Here is a 25,707-nt window from a genome sequence, read left to right on the forward strand (position 1 = left end):
CATTTCTGTTGGCGTAGGTAACAGTGACCATGATTCTAAACGATGTTTTTAATTTTTAGCTCAGTAAGCATTAGTCCAGTGGTCATAATGTCTGCTTTTCTGTTACACTTGCAAACAGTTCTTTGGGAAACAGCGTTGCTTAGGCCCAGTCCAGAGGTTATTTTGCCGATTTAACTTGCCCAAGATTTGAGGACTAAGTCATGCAAGGCAGCTCCTGTGCGCTGGCAGATCCGGCTCCACTGTAAAGTGGCTCCGTTTAAACCCATGGTAGGCAAACTGCAGCTCGCGAGCCACATGCAGCTCTTGGCCCCTTGAGGTGGCTCTTCCACAAAATACCACGGCCTGGGCGAGTCTATTTTGAGAAGTGGCGTTAGAAGAAGTTTAAGTTTAAAAAATTTGGCTCACCAAAGAAATTTCAATCGTTGATATTTGGCTCTGTGGACTAATGCGTTTGCCAACCACTGGTTTAAACGATTGCTTTCAGTGCAGTGCAGTTTGAGAATTTGAATAGATCTAAGGATGTATCCACCTAGAATCTATGACTACTAACCTTTGTTTACCACTTCACAAGTTATATAGAGCTTTTATAGAATTGATTTTTCTGTCTTTTGTTTTTTTTTTAATCCTTTTTATTTTATTCTTTTTATTTTTATGATTGTAATCCTGTTCTGCCTGCTTTAATTGTTATATTTCTCATTTAATTGGTAGTTGAACTTGTGGTTGTCGGTATTTAGTGACTCCAGTTTACATCAGCGCAGTATTTGATGGCTAAATAACCATGTTCGTTTCAGCCTTGTCTCTAACACATTCTCTTATGCTTTCTCACGTCCCGTTTCTGCACCTCAGAGTCATTGACTTGGGAGTCATGACTCCCTGTGATAAGATACTGAAAGCGGCTCTTGACCACAAAGCAGGTACAGTGCAGCCAAACGGGCCATTTCCTTTCGTGTCTGTCTCTCAGGGACTAGTTTGACCTGCATGAGGGGCGGGTAGGGGGGCATTCAGATAGTGACGTGCCGGCTCCTCCGTGGGGGCCACTCTCAGTGCCACGTACGACGGGTTGAGAAGGTGAACAGGGAAGGGAAACCCCGTGTAGCCCTGAAGAGGGGAATGAGAGCCTCTTAGAAGAGAACGGTGTGTTAGACTTGCTCCGTGTGCAGTGTTTATGAGAGAATGGTGTGTTAGACTTGCTTCACACACTGTGACATGTTCGAGTCTGGGACTTCATAACTAACGGTGTATTCCAGTGCCCGGCTCACCAAAACTGTGGCAAGTACATTATTGCAACTTGAAGCGACAAACCGTATTTACCACCAAAAGCAAACAATAAAGTGAGGCCCCCAGTTAGAAAAGATGTCTTGGAATTAGAAATTGGGAATTCATATTAAGTCTTATAGTCTTTATTACCAAAGTTTTTTAGATGCGTCTTCCTCCTTTTCTGTCATCCTCCTTCTAAGTTGTCCTTTTTTCCTTTTTTTAAATAACAGATATAATTGGCCTGTCGGGACTCATCACTCCTTCCCTGGACGAAATGATATTTGTTGCCAAGGAGATGGAGAGATTAGCTATCAAGATCCCATTGTTGATTGGAGGGGCCACCACTTCGCGGTAAGTCCTGCTCAGGAGCTCCGTGTTCATTCACTTCCCATCCTCAGGAGGACAGTGTCCGAGGACAGTGGTAAGACCTGGGTTGCTTTGCCCTGTGCTTCTTAGTACACGGTCTCCTCACGGGTAAGCGCGTGCACTTTTCGGCCTTCACTCGGACCAGAGCACGCATCCGAGAAGGCTTTGTGATCCCCGCCCTTGGCCTTTCTTTGCATTCTTTTCCTTAACCCTCTCACCTGCCATCCAGTTCCTGAGATTTGTAATGAGCACTTACTCCTCTCGAAATCAGACTCAGTGGGGAAGCTGTGTTTCGGCACACAGACATGGCTTGAACTTCAGGCACTCCCTGTCTCGAAGCCGGAGTCGGAGTAACTCCAGGTTCCCTTGGTGAAACGCCCGACCTGTGACAGTAGAGACAGAAAGCGAGAATGAACCAAAGGCTCACTTTGGGAGGTTGTTTTTGAAAGGGGCAGCTTTGGGTTAAACAACGGGAGGAGAAAGTTCAGATTTGGTCACATGATCATTATTCAGTTCGTCAGATTTTACCCGGGGTCATAATCACATTCGGTGAGAAATGTGTTAATTATGTGTATTAGACTTTTCATTGTGCCCCATACATTCACTTTGTCAGGAAATAATGCCCAGTGGAGCATTGAACTTGACAATTCCATAAAGAATTCAGTTTATTTTTCTGATAGAAAAATACTCCAGAGTCTGGCCAGTGTGGCTCAGTGGTCGAGCGTCAACCTATGAACCAGGAGGTCACGGTTTGATTCCCAGTCAGGACACATGTCCGGGTTGTGGGCTCAATCCCCAGTGTGGGGCGTGCAGGAGGCAGCTGATCCATGATTCTCTCTCATCGATGTTTCTATCCTTCTCTCCCTCTCCCTTCCTCTCTGAAATCAATACAAATATATTTAAAAAAATACACTGGAGGTCTGGTCAGAGGAACTCCTGAGTTCCTTTTGCACAGTTCCTTCAACAGCTGTATGTTAAGCCGTTTGCGTTAGTCGGGGTTCTCCAGAGGAACACACAGGCACACCGAGGGAGAGCCATGGGTTTTAGGAAGTGACTCATGAGATTTTGGGGTGAAACCTTCAGGGAAGGTGGGCGGCTGAGACCAGGCAGAGCTGCTGTGGCAGGGCTGGGTCCACAGGCCTCGGGGGTGGATGTCCTTCCTCGGGCTCCTCACTGTCTCCTCTTAGAACCTCTCACGGACTGGATGCGGCCCACCCACGTGTGGGAGGCATCTGAGTGTTACATGTCATTTGTCCAGTCATTGCTTTACATGCTTGAGGGCTCCGTGGCGTGGCTGTTGCTGCTCACAGTAGAAACAGGTTTGTTTTCCCACCAAAGACCAGTGGCAGGGATGTGACTGACTGCTGGGACTGGGGTTTCAGTGAGCCTGGTCTCAGGTCACCAATGATTGTGCTGTGAGTATGTATTAGCTTAGTAAAGAGAATGGTAGCAGGACTTACCGATTATTGTAAGGATGAAATACCTTTTAAAGCCGCAGGTGTGAAATAGAATGAACAACAGAAGTGAGCAGATGTAGTGAAATGCATTGCAAGTTAGGTAAATGTGATGTTGGTTTCAAAATAAGGCCCACTTTTTATGGTTGGACACCACACTCAAGTTCAAGATGAGGAAGCCACGTTGCTGCTGGTGCAGACTGGAACATTTCCAAGTCATCCATTCTTTTCTCTCTTTTACCAGATGAGCCACCAGATGAAAGAGGTGTTTTAACCCTTTGCACTCGCTTGCTTTTTTCTCGAGCTGCTACCGATGCTAACCGTGTCGAGTCACACTCGACATCCAAGTGCAAAAGGTTAAAAAGCCTTCAGAAGCAGCGCGGCCAGCCTCGGCCTTCACTGTGTTATGTATTAGTTGGACCAGCAGACATGTAGCCTGGGCCGTTGCTCACACATTCAGCCATCAGGGCAGTGTGGTTTGCACTGTAGTTCATTGGGCAGTTGTAAGGATTCAAGGGTGTTTCCTCCTCAGTACTAACATTTCCAAGTTTGGCAGTCGGTTCTTGGGGCTGAGCCAAGGTCATGAAATATTTTTGTTGCTTTTGCGTCTCTGTGTTATTTGTGTTGCATTGACTTAGGGCCTGAGATTCCTTCCTGCAAGTCCACGGTGAGGGTGGGCCAGGGCCTGGCGGTGTCTCCACGGACAGGGCGCAGCCGCGCAGAGTGGTCCTGCCTCGTGTCTGGTTCTCGGGGGCCCTGGCTGTACCCCAGCTTATTCGGAGGAAGACACTCAACTTCCTTCAGACAGGTTGCTACGAGTGCGAGGTCCCAGACTCATCCTGGACCTGCTGGCAGGGGCTTGAGGACAGACTTCTTTACAGCCTGGAACAACAGACCCCCCCCCCCCCCTTTTCCCATCTTAGGGTGGGAAGCAAGTCGTTCTGTTTTACAGGGAAATTTGCCGTTTCCCTGGAAAGCACTGTGGAAACGCAACGGTTCTGAACACGAGTGGGGCAGGGAGTCAGCTCTAGTGGGTATGTTTTTCTCCTGACCTCTCTCTCCAGAACCCACACGGCGGTGAAAATCGCACCCAGGTACAGCGCGCCCGTGATCCACGTCCTGGACGCGTCCAAGAGCGTGGTGGTGGTGAGTGTGTCGTGAGGAGAGGACAGAGTGCTGAGCGTCAGGGCTGTCACCCAACACCTATTGATGTTTGTCCAATGCCACTAAAGATGTGGAAGAGAGCTCATGGCTTCTGATGGTGTCGCTGCCATGGTGCGCGTTGCTGGAAAGGTGCGGTGAGCGTGCCCTGGGCTTTCAAAGTCCCCCTCCTGAACGTCCAGCGGGAGGGCTGGCTGAGTGACAGGAATGGTGGGACTAGGACACCCTTGACCTGGACACCACCCCAGGGAGAGAGAACCCAGCCATGCAGAATTATTTACAGACACAGTGTACCCTCTCTGAACTCCATGCCAGAGCGAAAGGAATGTGGAATTTTTTTAAATGACCTGTTTCCAGTTCAAAAAACATTTAGTCATGCCCTGGCCGTTGTGGCTCAGCTGGTTGGGTGGCATCTGGGCACTGGCAGGTTGCTGGTTCGATTCCCAGTCAGGACACATGCCCGGGTTGCGAGCTCAGTTCCTGGTGGGGGGTGTGCAGGAGGCAGCTGATGGACGTTTCCCTCTCATATCAACGTTTCACGTTCTCTTTCCTCCTCCCTTCCTCTAAAAATCAATAAAAACATATATTTTTAAAAAAACATTTAACCTGGAACAGGCCAGCTGACCCTTCCCCAAAGAACGGAAAAACGATTGTGCCAGATCGAAACCTTCCAGGCCTGCCGAGTTAACCCTTTATTGCACAGCCAGGCAGGAATTAGCACAGTTGGTGAAGGGAGAGGAAATGGTGCCAACACGGGAAGGCTTCCTGATGGAGGTGTCGCCAGAACCAGCCGGTGTTGCCTGTTTTAACTGCTTGTGCTGCTCTGTGCCTTTTACTGACTTGGATCTTGCGTTTTCAGTGTTCTCAGCTCTTAGACGAGAATCTGAAAGATGAGTACTTTGAGGAGATCACAGAAGAGTACGAGGATATCAGACAGGACCACTATGAGTCTCTCAAGGTGAGTGACCAAACCAGGGGCCAGCTGGTCTGGGTGCTAAAACGGCCCTGCAGTTTTCAATGTGACTTTCCTGGTTTGAGGAGGGTGAAGGTTTGGGAACATTTTAGAGAAGTCCTGTTTTCTAGTTGAGCTCAGAGTCCTGTGTCTGAGTTTCCAGTAACTTGTGGTTCTATTAAAATTAATTTTCTTCACTCCTCCACTCACGTATTGGGTAGTACGTACTGCAGTAGGTATCGGGTGCTGTGCTCAGACCCGAGTTACGGGAATGAATAAAACATGAGCTCAGAGCCAGCAGGGGAACGGAACTGAAACGGTGCTGGGCACGCGCCACAGATCCTGGTTCCCGAGGAAACAGTGGGAGGACATGGAGACGGGACGGGAGCGCTGCGGCATCTCCCTGGCTCCCAGCGCCGACTCTTCCCGCCCCTGCCGACGAGCTTCCTTGGACATACTTTTGTGGCGGCAGCTAAAAATCCAAGAGTCTGACTAAGTATGTTCTTTTTTTTTTTTTTTCCATAGGAGAGGAGATACTTAACCTTGAGTCAAGCTAGAAAGCACAGCTTCCATATCGACTGGCTGGCTGAGCCTCCCCCAGGTCCGTTGGTGTTGAGCAGAGGGGGCCGCGGGGGTAGCGGGGCGGAAGGGCTGCTCGCATTGACTTGGCTGCAGGGTCAGACAGGCAGCTGGAGAGTCCCGATTGTGTCTAACGATGACGATGAGGGACAGTGATGACTGGAAAGAAAAGCAAACAGTTCCACGTGCAGAGAAGCAGGCACAGTCCTGAGAGGGACCGCAGCCGCTCCGGGTCCCGACACGGCTCTGCAGTGGATGTGCTGGTCTCCGCCACTTCTGTCGGAGGACCTGAGTGTGGGCTCATAGTGGGGCGGCGGGAGGATTCAGTCTCTGCTGCCTGCTAAGCCCAGCGCCTTCCAGCGCCGTCCGGTGCTGTGGAGGGAAGCCCTCTCGGAAGTCTTCAGTGATTTCACGGGTGGTGCGTTTTAGACTCGGGGCGTAGGGACAGTGTCTTGGCACGTTCTTATATACCCACTGCCACTTAAGAAACGGCCTCCTGCCCATTTAGAAAACAAGACGGTGCCATGTAGCGGGGGTTCCCTGGGGGCCCCCCCTTCCCTGCACCATCCTGAATTAGATGCCTCGGCTCCATGCCTCCCCCTAGACTCTGACTACGTGTCTGGGGCCGTAGGTGATAGAGATTTGTTGTTTCGTGTCTTCAAACTTTACATTTATGTCTTTCCACAGCGACCTTTAGTTCAGTATTGTCCTCATTTGCACACGTGGAAGATTAACCCAAGTCTTTCTTTTTTTTCTTGGGTGGAGTGGGGGTGGGAGGGTTGAGGGAAGATTCCAAGGGTGATGTAGTCAGTCGGCTACATGGGAGAATGTCTTTTTTTAAATGTTTCTTTATTGATTTCAGAGAGAGGGAGAGGGGGAGAGAGAGAGAAAAATCAATGATGAGAATCATTGATCGGCTGCCTCCAGCACGTCCCCTACTGGGGATTGAGCCCGCAACCCAGGCCTGTGCCCTTGACTGGGAATCGAACCTGGGACCCTTCAGTCCGCAGGCCAGTGCTCTGTCCACTGAGCCAAGCCAGCTAGGGCGGGAGAATGGTTTTATTAAAGATTCGCTGCAGAATGACTCCCTCTCCATGACAAGGTGAAGTCCTCTCTTTGTGAACGACTGCGGGAGCGCAGAGAGGCGGAGCGCGGAGCCAGCAGAGCAGCCAGGCCCGCGCTCCTGCTGACGTCGCTCTCCTCTCCCGCAGCGAAGCCCACGTTTCTCGGCACGCGGGTCTTTGAGGACTACGACCTGCAGGCGCTGGTGGGCTACATCGACTGGAAGCCTTTCTTCGACGTGTGGCAGCTCCGGGGCAAGTACCCGAACCGCGGCTTCCCCAAGATATTTGACGACAAGACTGTAGGTTCGTGCCGTGCTTCCTCCTTCCTTCTCCGACACGAGCAAGCGAGACAGACCTCAGCCTGGGAGGCAGGGCGGGCTTCCTGGAGGAGGCGGTGTGTGAACTGACTTTGGAAGGTTAAGTGGGAGTTACTGAGGCTGGGCCTGGGGACGGGAGGGAGCACTGAAGAAAAGGATCCCACTTGAGAGGGTTCCACGTCCCCAGCGGTCCCTGTGGGTCAGTGGCGTGGTGTGTGCACGAGAGCATCGGCGACGGGAGGATTTGCCCGCTTCGTGTCACTCTGTGGAGACGGCTTTGGGGAGCCACAGGTTTGGCGCCTCGCCTTCACCAAGTGGGAAAATGGAAGCAGTGTGAGCTGGGGAGAGAGGCTAGGAGCTGCATTGAGCAGGAACCACGAACCGTCCTGCCTCACCCTGAGTTGCGCTGATGACAGACACTGAGAGAGTATCTGAGGGGAAAGAGGCGTGAGAAAATGACAGGAGAGGGGAGGGGAGTGGCTTTAAAGGGAGCACTGCTGGCCATTCGCATCTTTGACTGCGTTCCTACGATGTTGTCCTCCTAGGTGAAGAGGCCAAAAGGCTCTATGCTGATGCCCAGAACATGCTGAGCGCTCTGATCGGGGAGAAGAAGCTGCAGGCCCGGGGCATGGTGGGGTTCTGGCCCGCGCAGAGCGTGCAGGACGACATCCACCTGTACCCCGCGGGCTCGGAGCCCCGGGCCGCGCAGCCCATCGCCACCTTTTATGGACTGCGGCAGCAGGTACGGGAGCGGGTGGGCTGCCACAGGCTGTCTACTCTTTGGTGTAAGCAAAAAGCGTAAATAAGAATTAAGTCTGAGCTTTGGGTAAATGGTAGCCTGACGCTGCTCCTCCCAGATGACCAGTCACAGGCCTAGCCCCAGGCCTCTGTGAGGACATGGAGAGAAGGCGGGGCCTCTCACACTGAGGGCGGGTCTGCTGGAGTCTCAGGTGGTGGAGAAGTCCTGCCCCTGCCTGGGTGGTCACACATGAGCTGTGTACATGCATGTTATTAGAGTGGGCTGGTGGCTTCTCTTTCAGGGGAGACTTGGCTGAGTGTGAACCAGGGGCCAGGTGCTCAGAGGGCTTTTGAGGGACCGTCTTGTTTAATTTCCACGCAGCCTTGTTTTGGGGCAGTTTGTGTGTGTGCTGCAGAGGACAGGAAGGTGGCGGACATTGTGCTGAGTCCTTGGAGGGGAGCCAGCCTGTCCTCACCCCCTGGCTGTTCTGTCACAAGCCCCAGCTTCTGTCAGCGTCATGAGAGCAGGCCCAGTGCCTCACGGCCTCCCTCACATGTCCCCACCTTGCACAATGCAGATATGACATGCACGTCCCTTTAGCTGCTATAAAAAAAATTGTTGAATTGAAACCAGAACTCACCACAGTTATTAACAAAGGGCTACAGTAAATTAGTCTTGCAAAGTTTTGCTACCATTTCAGTCATTTAGAAGTGATAGTGTTGCTTTTAATCCTAACCACAGTATAACTCATAGTGACAGGTATTTTCACTCTAACAACATCTGTAGAGATTCTTAGCGGAGGACATTAAACAGCACATGACAAGGGAAAGGGGTGGCCACGTGACCATTGCACTCAGGCCAGACGCCCTGGGGATAGATAGGGTCTGCTCTGGGGAACTGGCGACTTTCCTTTTCCAGGGTCACGAAGGTCACAAACCTCCTGGCCCCGTGTTGCATCCTGCAGGTCCCGTGTCCTCTGATCTGCTTTCAGACCCGAACCTTTTGTGTCCCCAATCTGTGATGTCTCAGTGTCCTTGTTACCCGCTCAGATGGGCGTTTCAAGCCGCTTTCCCCCAGCACTGGATGGAGCGGTCCGGCCGCAGCGGGTGCCGCTCGGGGGGTCTGTTCTGAGCGGCTCTGCTGCCGTCCCCTCTGCCGTGGGGGGCGCTGCGCCCTGTGCTCCTTGGGCAGGAAGCTCCGTCTCCCCGGCATTGTGAGCACAGAGCAGCTGATGGCAGTTCAGCTGGCGAGCAGCTCCTCCCTGCGGGGCTGCCCTGGCTCCTGGCATCTCCGTGTCCTGCACTGTCTCGCCCACGGACAGGGAAGCTGTGCTTGTTTCCAGAACCAGCGAGCCTGGCGATGGAGGGGTGCAGGCGCAGTGATGCCTGACCCCCCTTGTTCTGGGTGCCAGGCCTTTGTGGAGGAGCTCCACGAGAGGGTGCGCAGAGAGCTGTGGGCCTACTGTGGCAGCGAACAGTAGCTCCTCAGCTGCTGGGTCGACCACTCGTCAGTTGATTGACCAGCCCTAGTGCCGTGTGGGGGTCAGGAGCGTACCCCGCAGGCTGCCGCGCTCTGACCCTGAGCTAGACTTGTCCACCTCAGGTTTGTCCACCTCAGGCTTGTCCACCTCAGGTTTCTGGTCGGGAAGTAGAGCTGATAGCCTCACTTCCTTCACAAGGCTGTTGAGAGGATTAGGTTAGTCCATTCACCTAAAGCATCAGGAGCAGGGCCTGGCATGGCGGAAGCATTACTCAGTAAATATTCATTGTTAGGTGTTCCTGATCTCAGCAAAATTATTGCTGCTGAAATACGTTTAAGGTCTTCTTTGTCAGCTTACTGGCAGGGAAGAGTCAGTCATCAGCTGACAATGGAAAATGGGAGAGGCGCCTGGCCTGGGGAGAGGGCCACAGTTTGATTTGAACCAAGGGAAGCAGCAGATCCTGCCGAGTTCTGGTTTCGGGCCGGCCCAGGGCCCCCCCAGCTGTCTCCTGAACCACCACCCGTGGGCAGCCTACTGTTGATGCAGAAGTCGAGGCTTACATAGGGGTTCAATGTTGATTGTGAATAGAAAACACTTTGGGGGGAAGTTTTTATTTTGAATGAGTGTTTAGGTTCCAGTTCCTAGCACAGTGCCTGTGGCCTCAGTAATCATGCGGTTAGTTTGAAAATGAGCAGATGAACTGGCTTCTTGACTACGTATGCCATGTCGTAGTTTAAAAATCTCATTTCACTGGTTCATGCCACAAATTTGTATGGAATATTATGCACTCTTCTAAGTGCTGCAGATGTAAGTGCACAAAACAGACACCCCTCCCGGTTCAAACCTGTATTATTCACCTGTATTGCTGTCCGCTGTGTGGTGCCACGTCCCTGCTCATCCCGCCCCCCCCCCCTCCTTGGATTTCAGGCGGAGAAGGACTCCGCCAGCACAGACCCGTACCTCTGCCTCGCGGACTTCGTCGCGCCGCTGCACTCGGGCCTCCGGGACTACCTGGGCCTGTTTGCTGTCGCCTGCTTCGGGGTGGAGGAGCTGAGCCGCGCCTACGAGGAGCAGGGTGACGACTATAGCAGCATCATGGTCAAGGCGCTGGGGGACCGGCTGGCGGAGGTAGGGCAGCCGCGCCCTGAGGACAGAGGCAGGGTGGGGGCCCGAGACAGCGCCAGGGAGTGGGCATCCCGGGGACCAGGCAGACTGGCTTTAACAGCACGCAGCTTTAAGCCGTGTGTTCTCTACCTGTTCTCCCACTTCACCTTCTGGGCAGAGGGACCCTTCCATGGTCCAATAGCTGGAGTCACCCCGAGGACCTCGACTTGATTGTCTTAGTTCTCGTGTCTCCGTTTTCTGTTGTGACGTGACTTCCTGAGGAGCCTGAAAAATTAAAACCAGACGGGTTTCAGAGCTCCAGTTCTAATCCTGGGATCCCCTCTAGGGTCCTCTGTCTACATGCAGTGAGCGAGCTGAGCTCCGGGGAGGTCCCTCCCCCTTTCCTGAGGCCAGTAGTGAGAAATGAGCAGCTGGAATGGTCCCAGCTTTTCTTCCTGGCCACAGTGCGCTGTAGAAGAGCCTTCAGGAAAATGTTGACATTAAAGGGCTTAGAATCCTTGGATCATTAACTATGGAACTTCAGTGCCCAATTTGAGGCCAAAACTGAGCCAGCAGAGCAACTAATAACACTACAAAGGGGTCGAGAATCCCGCTTGTGCCCTTTTGCAGGGTCTCCCCTGGCTGGTCCAGGCAAGGGCGCCGCCCGCCTGGCAATGGAGGGGAGCAGGCACACTGATGCCTGGGCTCTGGCCTCTGCCTGACACCCCCCCTCCCTTGTTCTGGGCGCCAGGCCTTTGCGGAGGAGCTCCACGAGAGGGTGCGCAGAGAGCTGTGGGCCTACTGTGGCAGCGAGCGGCTGGATGTCGCCGACCTGCGAAGGCTGCGCTATGGGGGCATCCGCCCGGCGCCCGGCTACCCCAGCCAGCCCGACCACACCGAGAAGCTCACCATGTGGAAACTGGCCGACATTGAGCAGTGCACAGGTACGTGCCAGGAAGTGGTGCCTGCTTCTGTTCAGTGGACACGCTTCTATCCACCTGCCGCCCAGCTGCCAGGCCTGTGCCGGGCACCGAGGTATGAGCATGTCTCCTGTGTTGCTCTCTGCAGGCATTCGGTTAACAGAGTCGTTAGCAATGGCGCCTGCTTCAGCCGTGTCCGGCCTCTACTTTTCCAATTCGAAGTCCAAATATTTTGCTGTGGGGAAGATTTCCAAGGATCAGGTAAGCTAGCTGGTTCATGATAATGTGGCTTCCCGGGTGGATCCCTGTCTTATTTTAAGAGGAATTATAGATTCTATTGTCTTTCACATATAAATGAGAATAAAATGTGAAGGAAAGGATAAAGGCATTTACCTCAGTTAAGGTCCTGATTCTGGTCCTCTCATTTACATGCAGACCACACTCACGCATGCACACTCATGTGCATGTGCACACACATACATGCATGCACACGCTCAGACCCCAGCCAGCTTCTAAGATTTAAATATTTACTACATGTTGTTTCCTGCCCATAGCTTAGACAACTTAGTGAATAGACAACTATTCCTCTCCATTTAACTCAGCTAATAAGACATGAAATGGAAGATACTTAATATTTCTGGGCAGATCCTGTGGGAACCTCAGTTCAAAAAGCCGTATTAGCCGAAACCGGTTTGGCTCAGTGGATAGAGCGTTGGCCTTTGGACTGAAGGGTTCCGGGTTCGATTCCGGTCAAGGGCATGTACCTTGGTTGCGGGCACATCCCCAATGTGGGGTGTGCAGGAGGCAGCTGATGGATGTTTCTGACTCTCTATCCCTCTCCCTTCCTCTCTGTAAAATATCAATAAAATATATTTAATAATAATAAAAAAAGCCGTATTATTTTGGTCTAAGAAGCTGCTTTTTACCTTTCGCAGGTTGAGGATTATGCTCTGAGGAAGAACATGTCTGTGGCCGAGGTCGAGAAATGGCTTGGACCCATTTTGGGATATGACACCGACTGACTGGCTGTGTTTTACCTTTTCTATACTTGACGATCCTCAGGAGAGTATAGTCCGGAGTCCCTTAAGGAAACAGCAGCACACAAGCCCACACGCATGGGCAACATCTGCGCGGCTTTGTGTTCCGTCGTGTGGTGAGCCCTAGAGGAGCAGCGTCTCCCCTGATTCCTGGGAACAAGCTGCTGTGTGTGACCCTCGGACAGCAGCAATCGGGGGCGTATGCTCGGGGATGAGCTGGAGATGGGAGCCTGTGCATTTCACAGCAAGTCTGCCTGCTGTTTTCATTTTTACCCGGGACCTACGAGGGCACTTGATACTGTTTTTTCCTCTCAGAAAAAAAGGCTGAGACTCTGTTGAATAGAGCACATTACCCTGTGGCAAAATGGCACTGTGAGAGGTGGGGTGTTTTAACCCAGGGGCTGCCACCGTGGACTCTGACAGGGAAGAAAGGATAACTGCTCTTTCATCTTCCAAAGGCTTATTTAAAGGATGGCATACATTCTTTTGGCAAAGGCACTCCGTAACTGCTGGCTTGTCAGGAAGACTCCAGCTGTTGGTATTCGTGTGGTCAAATACAGTCATGCTCTCTAAGCATTTTGTCCACTCATGATTCCATGTTTCTTAGCCCTAAGGTAAGAAAAGGTGGGAAGAGAGAGGGCTGTTAGGGCAGTTAACATCTCTTTTAGTTGTTTTCCAGAAGCTGTGTGTAGTGGGAACTACACCAGCATGAGAAAGGATATAGAAATCATGAATAAGAACAAGTCGGAAATGAAGACTATCGTATCTGATATAAAAAATACACTGGAAGGAAGTGAAAGTAGGCTGGATGATCAGTCATTTGAAAGACAAGATAGAAAAAAAGAATTAAAAAGAACAAGGATAGTTTAAGGGAACTCTGGGACAATATGAAACATAACAATGTCCACATCATGGGGATACCAGAAGGAGAAGAAAGTGAACAAGGTATAGAGAACCTCTTTGAAGTAGTGAGGTTCACTACTTACCTAACCTGGTAAAAGAAAAAGTCACACAAGTTCAGGAAGCACAGAGACCCAATCACGATGAACCCAAAAGAGACCCACGCCAGGACGTAGCCAAGCAGAAACCCTCTGCTTGTATTTACCTCCTCTCCGTGGGAAAGGGCCATATTCATGTCAAGGCCACTTCAGACAGGCCCAGCCCCTCTCTCCCTGCCCCTTGAGAAGATGGGAGGGCCCGTGTGATTTGAGTTAAGCCATCACTCCCTGACCACAGCACTCCTTGCTCGGGTCCCAGTACTGAAACCTAGCAAAAGGCCAGTGGAGAGCTGGGCAGGGCGTGTAGTGCTGGGAACAAGGAGGGAGACGCAGAGGCTCTAGCCACGTGTCAGGAGAGCCACAAGCCCATCACTCGGAGTGCTGTTTGCTGATGACAAAGCTGCAGCACCAGCAACAGCATCCATTCCCTTGTCACTTGCCTTGCTGTTCAGAATTGCAAAAAATAATCACATACCCACACACGTGTATTTTTAGCTTTGTATCTTCAAAGCACTTGGCAAGCTGAAAATTCAGGCACCCGCCACCTGCCACGACCAGCTTGTGACTCACAGGAACGCAGCCTCTCTGAGACAGCAGCTGCCCTGCAGCACAGGCGAGGCCACGGAGGCCTGGGCCGCACCTGAGGACAGGGGACAGGGTGGGGAGGCGGCAGGCGGGATGCTAAGCAGCCGATACAAGGAGCCAGTGGTAGGATCCCAGCAGCAAACATGGCTGCACAGCCTCATCTCTCCTGAAGTGCCTTGGATGCTTTCATGACCCCAGGATTCTAAAACCTGCACCAGGCAACCGCCAGACCCAGGAGATAAGAAAACACACACCACAGTCGTCATGTCTGGAGTCGCCTGTGTCCAGGTGGCTGGGGGCTGGGGCTTACACAACAGGATCCATGAAAGCCCTCAGCTTCCAAGATCAGAGTTGGACATGCAATTTAAAGGCTGTGAGCAAATCTGGCCGCCACATGCTCACTCTCCTGCAGCCGTTTGCCTTCCCTGGGTTTCACTGGCCCACGGTGGTGGTCGCCGTCGAAAGGCTCAGACTTACCCAAACAAATCAGAGTCTGTCAGAATGACGTCTTAGGTCTTTGCCTTCGATCTCAGAGGTTTAGAGTAGAAAGCTGGAAAGTGCAGGCAGTGAGAAAGCACCTGTGACCCCTGATGTCCTCCTCTCCCCACGGTTGTCTTCTGGCCAGTGAGTCACCAGCGGGAGGACCGGGCCCGGCCGTGTTGAATGGAGATGCACAGAGCTGTTGCGTTGGGCGCCCGGCCTATCTCAGGTGTCACCCTGCTTTGCATTGTCTGTCACCCCCTCCTGCCGACAGGCCTGTGCTCACGAGCTTTGGCAAAGCTGACAGAGGGCACAGTTTCCTGTCCCTGTGCCCTGAGGCAGTGCCTCTGCAGGGTGGCCTTGTCCCCTCCTGGCTGTGGCCTCTGTGACCCATCATTGCCCTCACTTCCCAGGAGGAGGAGGAGGGTGGGTCCCGCGAACTCTGTTGTCTGACCTGGGGTCAGCCTCACACCAGCAGAACACTCGCCAGAACGGCCCTGTGTGGCCGAAACTTGCAGCCGGGGCGGTGGGGGGGGGGGGGGGGGGGGGGTGCGGGGAGAGGGGGGGGGCGGGTGGATAGAAAACAGTCACCGAAGAGTAAAAAGCCTCAGATGGCGCCTCAAGTACAAGACCGAGAGTGAACCCTAACGCACGCTATGGGGCAGCGATGTGTCCGTGTAGGGTTATTCCTAAAGACTTCTCACAGAATCTCACAGCAATCCTATAAAGCGGAGGGAAAACCGCTCACACCCTCGTGTGACTGGTGGCCCAGCTAAGGGCCCCGCCCAGGTCACCTGACAACGGCCTCTGGTGCCGGCACAGCTCACCCAGGTTGGGAACCTGCTCATTTCCGAATCGTTTTGTCTCCTGTTTCTGGACGGTAATTTTTCTTCTCACTGGCAACAGTTGTTCTCACCAGTTGGAGCACTCTTGCAAAAAGGGGTTATTTATATTCAAAATCACTTCAGATACTCACAGAGCTCAGAGTTGGTGTTTTTTTAAGAGACTGACAAATGAAAACATTTTTCTCTCTGTCTGACTGATTTATCAGCATTTCAATGCTACCGCTGTCCACTTTCTAGACGGGATCCTCTGAAAGGGGAGGGTCTGGTCTGGCTTTGTTATAACTCACCTTTGGTTTTCGTGCACGAGGGGTGTTTGTGCGTGTGCTGGCTCTCACGGCCCCACACACAGCTCCTCGGGGTATAAATAGAACGCTATCTTGAAAGTCATTTTAATTGGGTGACTGTGGTATGGAGGGCGGACCACGTCTCTCCCCAGGTGGGTTTTGCTGTGTCACAGGACAGGGGCAAGGACAGCGGGCGCTCCCAGCAGGCTGTTGTCTATCACCCTCGTTTCCTCTGCCCAACTCCCCACGCCGGCCTGGACCCAGTGCAGCTCCTGTCCCCACCTGGCCCACCGAGGGAGGAAGGTGTGACTGGCTCCGTCCCCCTCCCACGGGATTCAGCGTACATACTGAGCGGGGTCCCAGGTGACACCAGGGGGACCCAGTGGCCTCCAGGGGCCCTCCACCTTTTCTCCCAAAATGGGGCACTCTATGGGCCGGTGTTGGCTGACCCCTCGGCCACAGTGTCTGTCCTCCCACGAGGTATCCGGTGCAGCAGGAACCCAGTAAGCCTGGGAGCCAGGCACCCCACTGAACAGGTCCCGCTGAGGACTGAGTGTCCAGGCTGTTCCTGACCTTGACAGCGAGGTCGCTGCCCGCTCTGGCCCCAAGACTCCGTGACCCCTGTGCTGTGGCTTGCCAGGAGGGGGGGCCTTAGGAGCTAGCTTCCAGGGCTTGCTGGTGGCCCCGCTCCCAGTGACCCTGCCAGCACCACATGGTGGTCTCGGGCCACCACACCTGTGCCCCCGTCCCAGGTTATGAGGTGGGCGAGGCAGAACCTACCAGTGACAGCAGTGGTGGCACTGCCAGGGATTGAGTGTGCGTGTTTCCCTACTGAAGGCAGGGTCGGTCGGTCTGGGTAGCGCGCAGGGAAAGCTGGGGTTCAACTCCAAGTCCGCAGGAAGCCAACTCACACCCTCAGCTCTTCCATGGCGGCTTCCAACAGGCTTGGATTTCCTTTACTTCCCACAGCTACCTTATTCTTTGAGACTCAGGAAGTAAAATGTACTGGAGTTTCTTTGTCTCATTGGCATTCTATCTTTGCCCTGAACAGGCCTCCTCTTCCCTCCCTTCCTCCCTCCCTTCTTTCAATTCTCGCCCAAGGATATTTTCCCCATTGATTTCTAGAGAGAGTGGAAGGGAGGGAGGAGAGAGACACACATATGTTACCTCTCACATGTGCCCCGACCGTACGTGCCCTTGACTGAGAATCGAACCTGTGATCCTTGCGTCCGAGGGCCTACGCTCTAACCACTGAGCCAAACCGACTATTTATTTTTAATACTTTTCAAAGCGCCTGGCTCAACGCTGTGCACCTAGTGGGTCCACAGTAGAGACGGAGAAACATTGGTAGAGCCACGTCCCTAAACAGAGGGAAGAGACGGTGGGGCCCGGCGCGGACTCCGTCCCAGAATCTGTGCTCCTGGCGCAACCAGTCCTGATGGCCCGAGAGAGGCCGGGAACTTGGCAGCGCAGGTCCCGTCTGCAAATAGTGCTCACATGCTGACGTCGCGCCCTCTGTAAACATTTCTTTTTTAGAACCGGTTCTTAATTCCTGCACCCCTTCGCGAAGCCCTGGTTTCCTGAGAGAATATCTGCCCACATTCTCCAGTCACAGGGGATGACTCAGGCCAGGGATCCGGCCGTTCAGGGCAGTAGCTGCCTTCCTGCCCCTGCCCCTGCCCCTAACCCTTAGGCCCCAGCCCGCACAGCGAGGGAACCCCCTCGCCCCCCGAGCCCGAGACTGCCCTGACCCCTCTGCTCCTGTGCTCCTGCCTCAGCGGTTGCCAAAGGAACCATAAAAATATTGCTCCACGTGCTCCAGGAACAAAATGTCGGTGCACATTCCTGTAGTTTTAACTTAAACCCTAACGTGTGGCCCTGGCGGCCTAGCCGGTGTGGCTCAGTGGATAGAGCGTCAGCCTGCGGACAGAAGGGTCCCGGGTTCGATTCCGGTCAGGGGCACGTGCCTGGGTTGCGGGCTTGATCCCCAATAGGGGGCGTGCAGAAGGCAGCCAGTCAATGATTGTCTCTCATTATGGATGTTTCTATCTCTCCCTCTTCTTTCCTCTCTGAAATCAATAAAAATATGTTAAACAAACAAACAAAAAAACCCTAACGTGGGAAAATCAGCCCAACCTGGAAGCACTCCCCTCCCTGGCAGACAGCTCCGTTGGGAAAGGGGTGCAGAACCAGCAGGAAGGACTGGGGGTGAGGGCGAGGCTCCGCGGTGTGTGTCAGCAGTGAACGCTGGGCCTCCTTCCCGGGACGGAGCTTCAGAAGCAATCCTGTCCCCTCCTCCTGCTGCAAGTCAACAAAACACCTGTGACAACCACGCCGAGTTCTTGAACAGAACACCCCGCGCAGGAAACGCCTTGAATTTGGGAACGCTTAAAAAAAAAAAAACCCTCACCTGAGGATATGCTTTCATTGAATTTAGAGAGAGAGGAAAGGAGTGAGAGAGAGAAATATGCATGTGAGAAATATCCATCGGTTGCTTCCCGTACACACCCGACCGGGGATCGAACCTGTAATCTAGGCATGTGCCCTGACTACGAATTGAACCTGCAACCCTTTGGTATATGGGACAATGCTCCAACCCACTGAGCCACCCAGCCAGGGCGTGGCCAACACTTTTAAAAATAAATGTTATGGCCCTAACCGGTTTGGCTCAGTGGATCGAGCGTCAGCCTGCGGACTCAAGGGTCCCAGGTTGGATTCCGGTCAAGGGCATGTACCTTGGTTGCGGGCACATCTCCAGTAGGGAGTGTGCAGGAGGCAGCTGATCGATGTTTCTCTCTCTTCCATGTTTCTAACTATCCCTCTCCCTTCCTCTCTGTAAAATAATCAATAAAATATATTAAAAAAATAAATGTTATGTATCATTCTCAAACATGTTTTTAACTTTTAGTACAGATGAGCGATCCTCTAAACCTCATAGTATAGTATTTCTGTGTCTTAAAGTACATATAAATGGTATATTTTATAAACTTCCCTTGCTCTATTTTGCTGTCGGAGACTGTATATGGGGGATGATATGATAATCATTTAATGCCCAGGCCATTTATTATTATATCGCTTATGTTGAAAGAATTAAATAATATAACTCTGGTTAGAAAAGTTTACAGCCTAGAATGTACTGGTAGATTTAAAAAACCACACATATTTTATTGATTTTTTACAGAGAGGAAGGTAGAGGGATAGAGAATTAGAAACATCGATGAGAGAGAAACATCGATCGGCTGCCTCCTGCACACCCCCTACTGGGGATGTGCCCGCAACCAAGGTACATGCCCTTGACGGGAATCAAACCTGGGACCCTTCAGTCCGCAGGCCGATGCTCTATCCACTGAGCCAAACTGGTTAGGGCCTGACTGGTAGATTTTAATCACTGATGAGATGCTGCCGGATGTGCTATGTACGTGAGCGGATGGGGTGCCTTCATTTGACAGCGCCTGCATCTTGGTCGGATTGACATTGGCACCTTTGCTCGGAGGATGCTTAGTTTTAAGTATCTTCAATGCAACAATTGCAGACTAGGAATAAGAAATACAGGCTTTCTTGTCCAAACCATCTCAGAGGCTGCCTGGTCCTGGTCACAGCCCTTTGTTAAATGGCATTTTGGGCCCCGCCAGCGTGGCTCAGTGGTTGAGCGTGGACCTATGAACCAGGAGGTCATGGTTCGATTCCTGGTCAGGGCTCACCAGACTGCGGCTGGATCCCCAGTAGGGGGTGTGCAGGAAGCCGCTGATCAATGATTCTCTCATCATCAGTGTTTCTCTCTCTGTCTGTCTCTCTCTCTCTCTCTCTCTCTCTCCCTTCCTCTCTGAAATCTGGCACTTTGGGGGCCATGGCTTGCAGGACGGAGAGCTCCATGCTGAAATCTGTGGTGGAATGCTCCCCTTTCTTCAGACATCGCTGACTTTGTGTACAGTGAGGACCAGGGGCTCCCATGTCTGAGTGTAGAGCTGGCGGGTGACTCCCAGGTACAGGTATTAATTATCCCACCTTCCGTGGCAATTGCTTGTTGAATTAGGTTTGCACTTCCTCGGCCACCAGGGATTTGCTGAGCGGTTTGTGGAAGGCCTGGCCCCACGCAGGTGGGACGGTTAAGCTGTGAAAGCACATGCGACCCCCCACACTAGATGCAGAAGAATTCCCGCGTGGATGGGGCGCAGAGGCAATCCCAGACCGTGGCGGGGAACCTTAGCCTGGAGAGGAGCCGCTCCGCCACCGGATGGTAGGATTGTCGCGGGCATCCTGCGGTGCGGTGGCAGGTCCCGGGCTGGGACCCGAGCCCGAGCCCGGGCTGGAGGGCCCAGGGGCGGGTGCGTGGCCAAGGGCCCCACAGGCGCAGCTGGAGCGGCGCGCGCAGGCCCGTGCGCCCCAGCCCGATACCCGGCGCGGCCAGTACGCGGCGCTGGCCCCGGGCTCGGGCGGCGGGGAGCGGCTGCGGATCCCCAGTCTCGAGGGGCCGGCCCTCCCGCGGCTCCCGCTCCGCCCCCGCGCGCCAACCCGCCTCCGGCCAGGCGCACCCTGGGGCTGAAGCACCCGCCGAGCATTCGCCGCTGCGGGCGCGCCGGGTGCGGGTCCCCGCGTCCTCTCCGCGCAGCGCAGGGAGGCCCCGCCCGCCGCCGCCGCCGCCACCGCCTCCGCCTCCGCCTCCGCCTCCGCGGTGCAGCAGGGCCGCCTGCTCCCGGCCCCCGGCGCCCGGCCCCTCCGCCCGGCTCTGGGCAGCGGCGGCCGCAGCGGCAGCAGGAGCAGCGGCGGGGGCAGCGCGAGGGGCGCGGGGCCGGCAGGCGGGAGCCATGGCCGATACGGGCGAGGGCGAGGACGAGATCCAGTTCCTGCGGACCGTAAGCGCCCGCGGATCCCTCGGGAAGGGCACGGGGTGGGGAGCCGGGCGGGGGCGCGGGCCGGGGCGGGGGGTCCCCCGCGGAGCAGGCGTGCGTGCGGGGCGGGGGGGAGACAAGATGCGTGTCCGCGAGCGCGGACCGCGGGGCACGGAGCGAGGCGGGCGGGGGCGCACGGGCTGGTCCCTGGCACCGAGGACAGCATCGCGGAGCAGGAGGCCGGTCTGGGTGGACCGGCCAGCGGACTGGGACCCAACGGGCAGCCGGGGGACGGGCCAGCCGGGAGGGCGCGGGGCTGGGTCTTCGGCTTTCGGGCTGGCCCCGCGCCCGCGCGCACCCAGAATTCGCCCTCTTGGCGCAGCGCGCGCTGCGGCCCCCGCCGGGAGGGGGTGCGGGACGAGGTTCCCCCCCAGTCCCGGGTCTAAAAGGGGAGCGGGTCGCTGCGTGGCCTTGGCGCTCCCGGCATGGGCCGCGGGGCTGTGAACGCGGGTGCCGGCGGCGCCTGCGGGACGTGGAAGGGCCGGGAAGCCCGGGGCGCGCGGAGGCGGGGGCATCGCGGACGTGCTGTTCCCTAAACGCTGCTCCGCGATGCCGGGCGCCGCGTAGAGGGTGCGTGTGGGTGCGTGTGGGTGCGTGTGTGCGCGCCGGGCAGGTGGCCGCCTGGAATTTCCGCGCCGTGGCCGCCGGGGGAGGCCGGCTCCGCGCTGGGACCGTGTCTTCTTCTTGGCGCCGCTGCGTCCTCGCCGCTCCGCGCTCCGCTCGCTGCAGAGCCTCCCCGGGCGGGCCGAGGCGCTGCCGCCTCCACGGGGACAAGAGCCGCCCTCTCCTTGCGGAGAATAACCCAGTTCGAGGGGAGCAGCCTGTCCCCCCCATCCGCTCCGTCCGCCCACCCTCCTCCTGGGGGATGTTTCCCTTCAGGGCCCCCCCACCCCCCTCCCAGGATCACCTCTCCCCTCCACAGGGGACGATGAAGATGCCAACTCGCGGTTGCAGTCACCGCCACAATCACAGACAGTTACGGACACATTTTAAATGTGGAAACGTTAACCTCCTGGTAACTTTTAGGTGGGAAAATAGTTTGGATGGATTTGGGAGCTAAGCCACTGAAAACTGTCCATTTGTCCGAGAACGGTGTGCGTGACCGTGTTTTCCTCCTCTGATTTTTTTTTGGGGGGCGCAAAGGGGTTTGGGGAAGGATGGAATCCAGGGAACACACCAGAAGGCGAACGACTCGACCTCATGGCTGCCTGTATGCACAGTCCCATGTGCCTGTTATGTGCTGTCATGCGCATTCCATGTGCTGTCATGCACATTGCATGTACGGTCATGCACATTGCATGTGCTGTCATGCACATTCCATGTGCTGCTGGCCCAAGACCCTGCTGGGAAGACCCTGTCCCCTAAAACCTTGCTTATGCGAAGTATTTTAAGCCTACTCGTCATACCGTTTATTTTATTTAGTGGAAAACTGTCTATAAGGTTTTAAAAAATATTAAAGACACGTGGGCAGATGTTTCTCAAAAAACCACGAGATCTCTGGTTCAGGCGGCGAAACACCCGAGTGTAACCATTCTGTGTCGCTTTAAAATTCCTTTCCCCAGGATGCACAGGGTTAAAATGAGCTGGAATATCTCAGAAGGCTTCACGCCGGCCAGGGCTCCTGCAGGCTTAGCACAGAAGCCGGGCTCCGGGAGGCGGTGTTATCAGAATGCTTAATGGGCAGCGAGGTCGCCCGCTGGCCGCCGGCGTCCTGCACATATAAAGTCATGCGAAGGCTGTGTCCCCAGACAGCTGTCTGTCAGGCCCGCGACACCTCCGATAAGTGGGTGCCCGGCGGAGGTCTGGCCGTCCCAGGCTGGGCTTGTTCTTTTGATAAAGCACCGTGGGTGGCTGTGCTGATGATAAATGACCTTGAAGGAGGTAGCACAGGGGAGCCGGGGGATTTTTTTGGTGTAAGCATGAACATCTAAGAGGAAACACGCCTTTTCGCTACATTTTAGACGGTGAATATGGGAATTCTCCGATTTTTGACCCACTCCTCTGCCTGCCCCTGCTCCCTCCCACCTTAGTCTCTTACCCTGAGCGTGTTCATGGCTCTGAAACGCTAACGGAGCTAGTAAGGGAGAGAATGTAGTTCTTATAGTACATTCTGTCTCTGGGGCGTTTAGTTCTCTGTTGCGTGCAACCTTATCCATGTGAGTTAGTCCTTCCTTCCTTCCTTCCTTCCTTCCTTCCTTCCTTCCTTCCTTCCTTCCTTCCCGGATCTCCGGGGAGTATCAACAATCTGTACGTTAGTTAAAACAGTTATAGGTTATAATGAAGCTCTGGTGCTTACAAAAAGAAAATCAAACAGTTAATCATTAAGAGAGAGTAATTGTGAACAGACACTTCCTATATTCTGATTAGAGCATCGTTTTAAAAAATAAATATTTTTATTGATTGCAGAGAGGAAGGGAGAGGGGGGGAGAGAGAGAGAAACATCAATGATGAGGGAAATCATGGATCGATCGGCTGCCTCCTGCACACCCCACACTGGGGATGGAGTCCCCAACCCAGGCATGTGCCCTGACGGGGAATCGAACCGTGACCTCCTGGTTCATAGGTGGATGCTCAGCCACTGAGCCACGCCGGGCGGGCTGCACCTTCACTTTCCATCCCTGACACACTGTCTACGCTTCTTTCCCGCTCTGTGTCCAGGGCAGTGCTGTTCCGCTGGGTCCTGGGGACACTGTCCTCCTGTCACCCCAGATAGAAGCCTGGCCACAGTGCCCCCTGCTGGCCACTGGGTGTGTGTCCCTCTCAGTTGGACCCCTGGCCCTCCCTGCCTCTCACTGAGACCCTGTGAGAGGACGGTCTCTTCTTGGCAGGACCCTGACTGACCGCAGGAGAGGGGTGGGACCGTGTCTGGAAAGAGACGATGTGGGGTGCGGGCTGTGGTGACCCCGGGGGTGTGGGGAGCCTTGAGGCCACAGGGACCAGGGTTTATAAGGTGAGAAGGCCTTCGAGGCGATTTTTTTTCTTTGGCCCCCACTCCGGGGAGGGAAATGGGTCAGAGCCGTCTGCGAGGAAGATGAATGTGGCAGCAGTTTAGAAGACAAACCGGGATGAAAAGAGACAGAGGAGGCTGGAGCGCTGAGGCGGGTTAGCAGACGGCGACTGAGGACCTGGTGGGATGCTCCTAAGCTTTGTGGCGGGGGTGGGGGGGGGGGGAGAGGGGCGGGAGGAGGAGCCCGTGGAGGAAGGGTGTGTGATCAGATGTAAGGGGAGGAAAAGGACCGAGATGAGCTCAGGAGACGCAAAGCAACGCGCGCACAGGGAGGCTTTGGGGGAAGGCGGTGGGGCTGGTTTTGGACGCGCTGGGTTGGAGTATGTCACGGACTGACTTGTGTCCCCCCAGCCGCCCCCCGAGAGGGCATGCTGGACCCTCAGTACCCCAGAATGGGCTCTTATTGGAGCGAGGTCTTGCTAAGAGGCGATCAAGTTCAAATAAGCTCTGAAGGTACGCCCCCATCCAGTCGGACGGGCGTCCCGATAAAAAGGGGAAATTTGGATTCAGACGGGCACAGGGGGAGGAGGGTGGCTGTGACGACCGCAGAGAACCGTGTGCAGACGGCGTTGTGGCACCAAAGGCCCCCGGATCCAGGCGGGAGGCCGGAGCCGGCTGCCTCCACAGCCTCAGAAGCAACTGCCCCTGCGGACCCCTCGAACCCGGCTCCAGAGCCACACGACTGCCTTTCTCTGGTGTCGGAGCCCCTGGGCTGTGGGGCTTTGTTAGGCAGCCCTGGGGAGCGCATGCGGGCGGGAGCTGGAAATGTGGGTGTAGCGTTTGGGAGAGAGGACGGGCCCGAGGAGACAGACTTGGATGCCACTGGTGTGCTAGCTAGGCCTGGAAAAAAAAATTTTAAATATGTTTTTTAAAATATATATATGTTTATTGATTTCAGAGAGGAAGGGAGAGGAGAGAGAGAAAGAGAAACATCAATGATGAGAGAGAATCATGGATTGGCTGCCTCCTGCGCGCCCCCTACTGGAGATCGACTGGGAATCGAACCGTGACCTCCGGGTTCATAGATTGACGTTCAACCCCTGAGCCACACCAGCTGGGCTGGCAACGTAGATGGTGGTCTGGGATACAGGGCGGGAGGGGCGCTCTGCAGGCTCAGAGGAAGACGCCTGAGAGACGTTGACACGGTCCCCAGAGGAGGGGGAGGCCGATGCCAGCCTGCAGTGCACACAGGAGGTAGGAGGGCGGCAGGAAGCAGAGGAGGATCCGAGGGCGAGGGAGACTTCACCCCACCCGTGAGGAGGAGCAAGAGGGAGGCGGTGGAAGCTTGAGGTTCCGGGAAGCAAGGTTGAAAGAAAGTTCTTGGGGCCCGGCCAGCCTGGCTCAGTGGTTGACTGCCAACCTATGAACCAGGAGGTCATGGTTTGATTCTGGGTCAGGGCACAGGCCCGGGTTGTGGGCTCGATCCCCAGTGGGGGGTGTGCAGGAGGCAGCCGATCAATGATTCTCTCTCATCATTGATGTTTCTCTCTCTCTCTCTCTCTCTCTCTCTCTCTCTCTTTCTCTTTTCCTTCCTCTCTCAAATCAATAAAAATATATCTAAAAAAGAAAGAAAGAGCTTGGTTCTTTTCTTTTCTTCGGATGGGAGAGAGCCACAGGGTGAGTCCTGGGAAGGAGGGGGGTGATGGATGGAGCCAGGCTTTGCTAACTGGGCACGTAGCCACCCCCCACCGTCGCTTTGCAGATACTTAATTACTGGCTCCTTTACGTAATTCGAGAGCACACAGTGTTTTCATTTGGTTTTAGGTGAGTTTTGCATAATTTCATTTTCTGCCGGGGACCTTTTGGGAAGCAATTAAAGTGAGAGCTCTGCGGGTGCCAGGCTGGGCATGTCCTGCTTGGATGTCGCCTGGTGCTGGGGCTGGGGCTGGAGGCGGGCGGGACGAGAGAGAATTCCCGGTGCTAGTGGGTTTTCTTTTTCATGGCTACCGACTCAAAAAGATCGCAGGGTTCGTATAGGCATTTGTAAGTAAAATCTAGCAAATGGACAGCCTTGGAATGTATTAGAACAATGTCCTGACGGGCCAGATCAGGGGCACATGTTGAAATATCTTAGGAAATAGAATGATTCAGTGGATAGTAACTGCCTGTGGTTCTCCCACTATGTTTAAAATATACTTTATTGATTTTTTACAGAGAGGAAGAGAGAGGGATAGAGAGTCAGAAACATC

At 54.4% G+C, this 25,707-nt stretch overlaps 2 protein-coding genes across 2 annotated transcripts in view; both read left to right on the forward strand.

Annotated features, from left to right (window-relative positions):
• Window positions 1-13,053, forward strand: part of MTR (5-methyltetrahydrofolate-homocysteine methyltransferase) — a 44,292-nt gene extending 31,239 nt beyond the window's left edge. Inside the window, exons 23-33 of the mRNA XM_054713013.1 lie at window positions 847-914; window positions 1,488-1,608; window positions 4,142-4,223; window positions 5,098-5,196; window positions 5,716-5,791; window positions 6,981-7,136; window positions 7,696-7,892; window positions 10,297-10,497; window positions 11,225-11,417; window positions 11,542-11,654; window positions 12,329-13,053. Of these exons, the coding sequence (XP_054568988.1) occupies window positions 847-914; window positions 1,488-1,608; window positions 4,142-4,223; window positions 5,098-5,196; window positions 5,716-5,791; window positions 6,981-7,136; window positions 7,696-7,892; window positions 10,297-10,497; window positions 11,225-11,417; window positions 11,542-11,654; window positions 12,329-12,415 (1,393 nt within the window). The 3' untranslated portion in view covers window positions 12,416-13,053. The remainder of the gene's footprint in view (window positions 1-846; window positions 915-1,487; window positions 1,609-4,141; window positions 4,224-5,097; window positions 5,197-5,715; window positions 5,792-6,980; window positions 7,137-7,695; window positions 7,893-10,296; window positions 10,498-11,224; window positions 11,418-11,541; window positions 11,655-12,328) is intronic.
• Window positions 13,054-20,427: 7,374 nt separating this feature from the next.
• Window positions 20,428-25,707, forward strand: part of RYR2 (ryanodine receptor 2) — a 198,038-nt gene continuing 192,758 nt past the window's right edge. Inside the window, exon 1 of the mRNA XM_054713161.1 lies at window positions 20,428-20,475. Within this exon, the coding sequence (XP_054569136.1) occupies window positions 20,428-20,475 (48 nt within the window). The remainder of the gene's footprint in view (window positions 20,476-25,707) is intronic.

This window comes from Eptesicus fuscus, chromosome 24 (genome assembly GCF_027574615.1).
Source record: "Eptesicus fuscus isolate TK198812 chromosome 24, DD_ASM_mEF_20220401, whole genome shotgun sequence".
Lineage (NCBI taxonomy): Eukaryota > Metazoa > Chordata > Mammalia > Chiroptera > Vespertilionidae > Eptesicus > Eptesicus fuscus.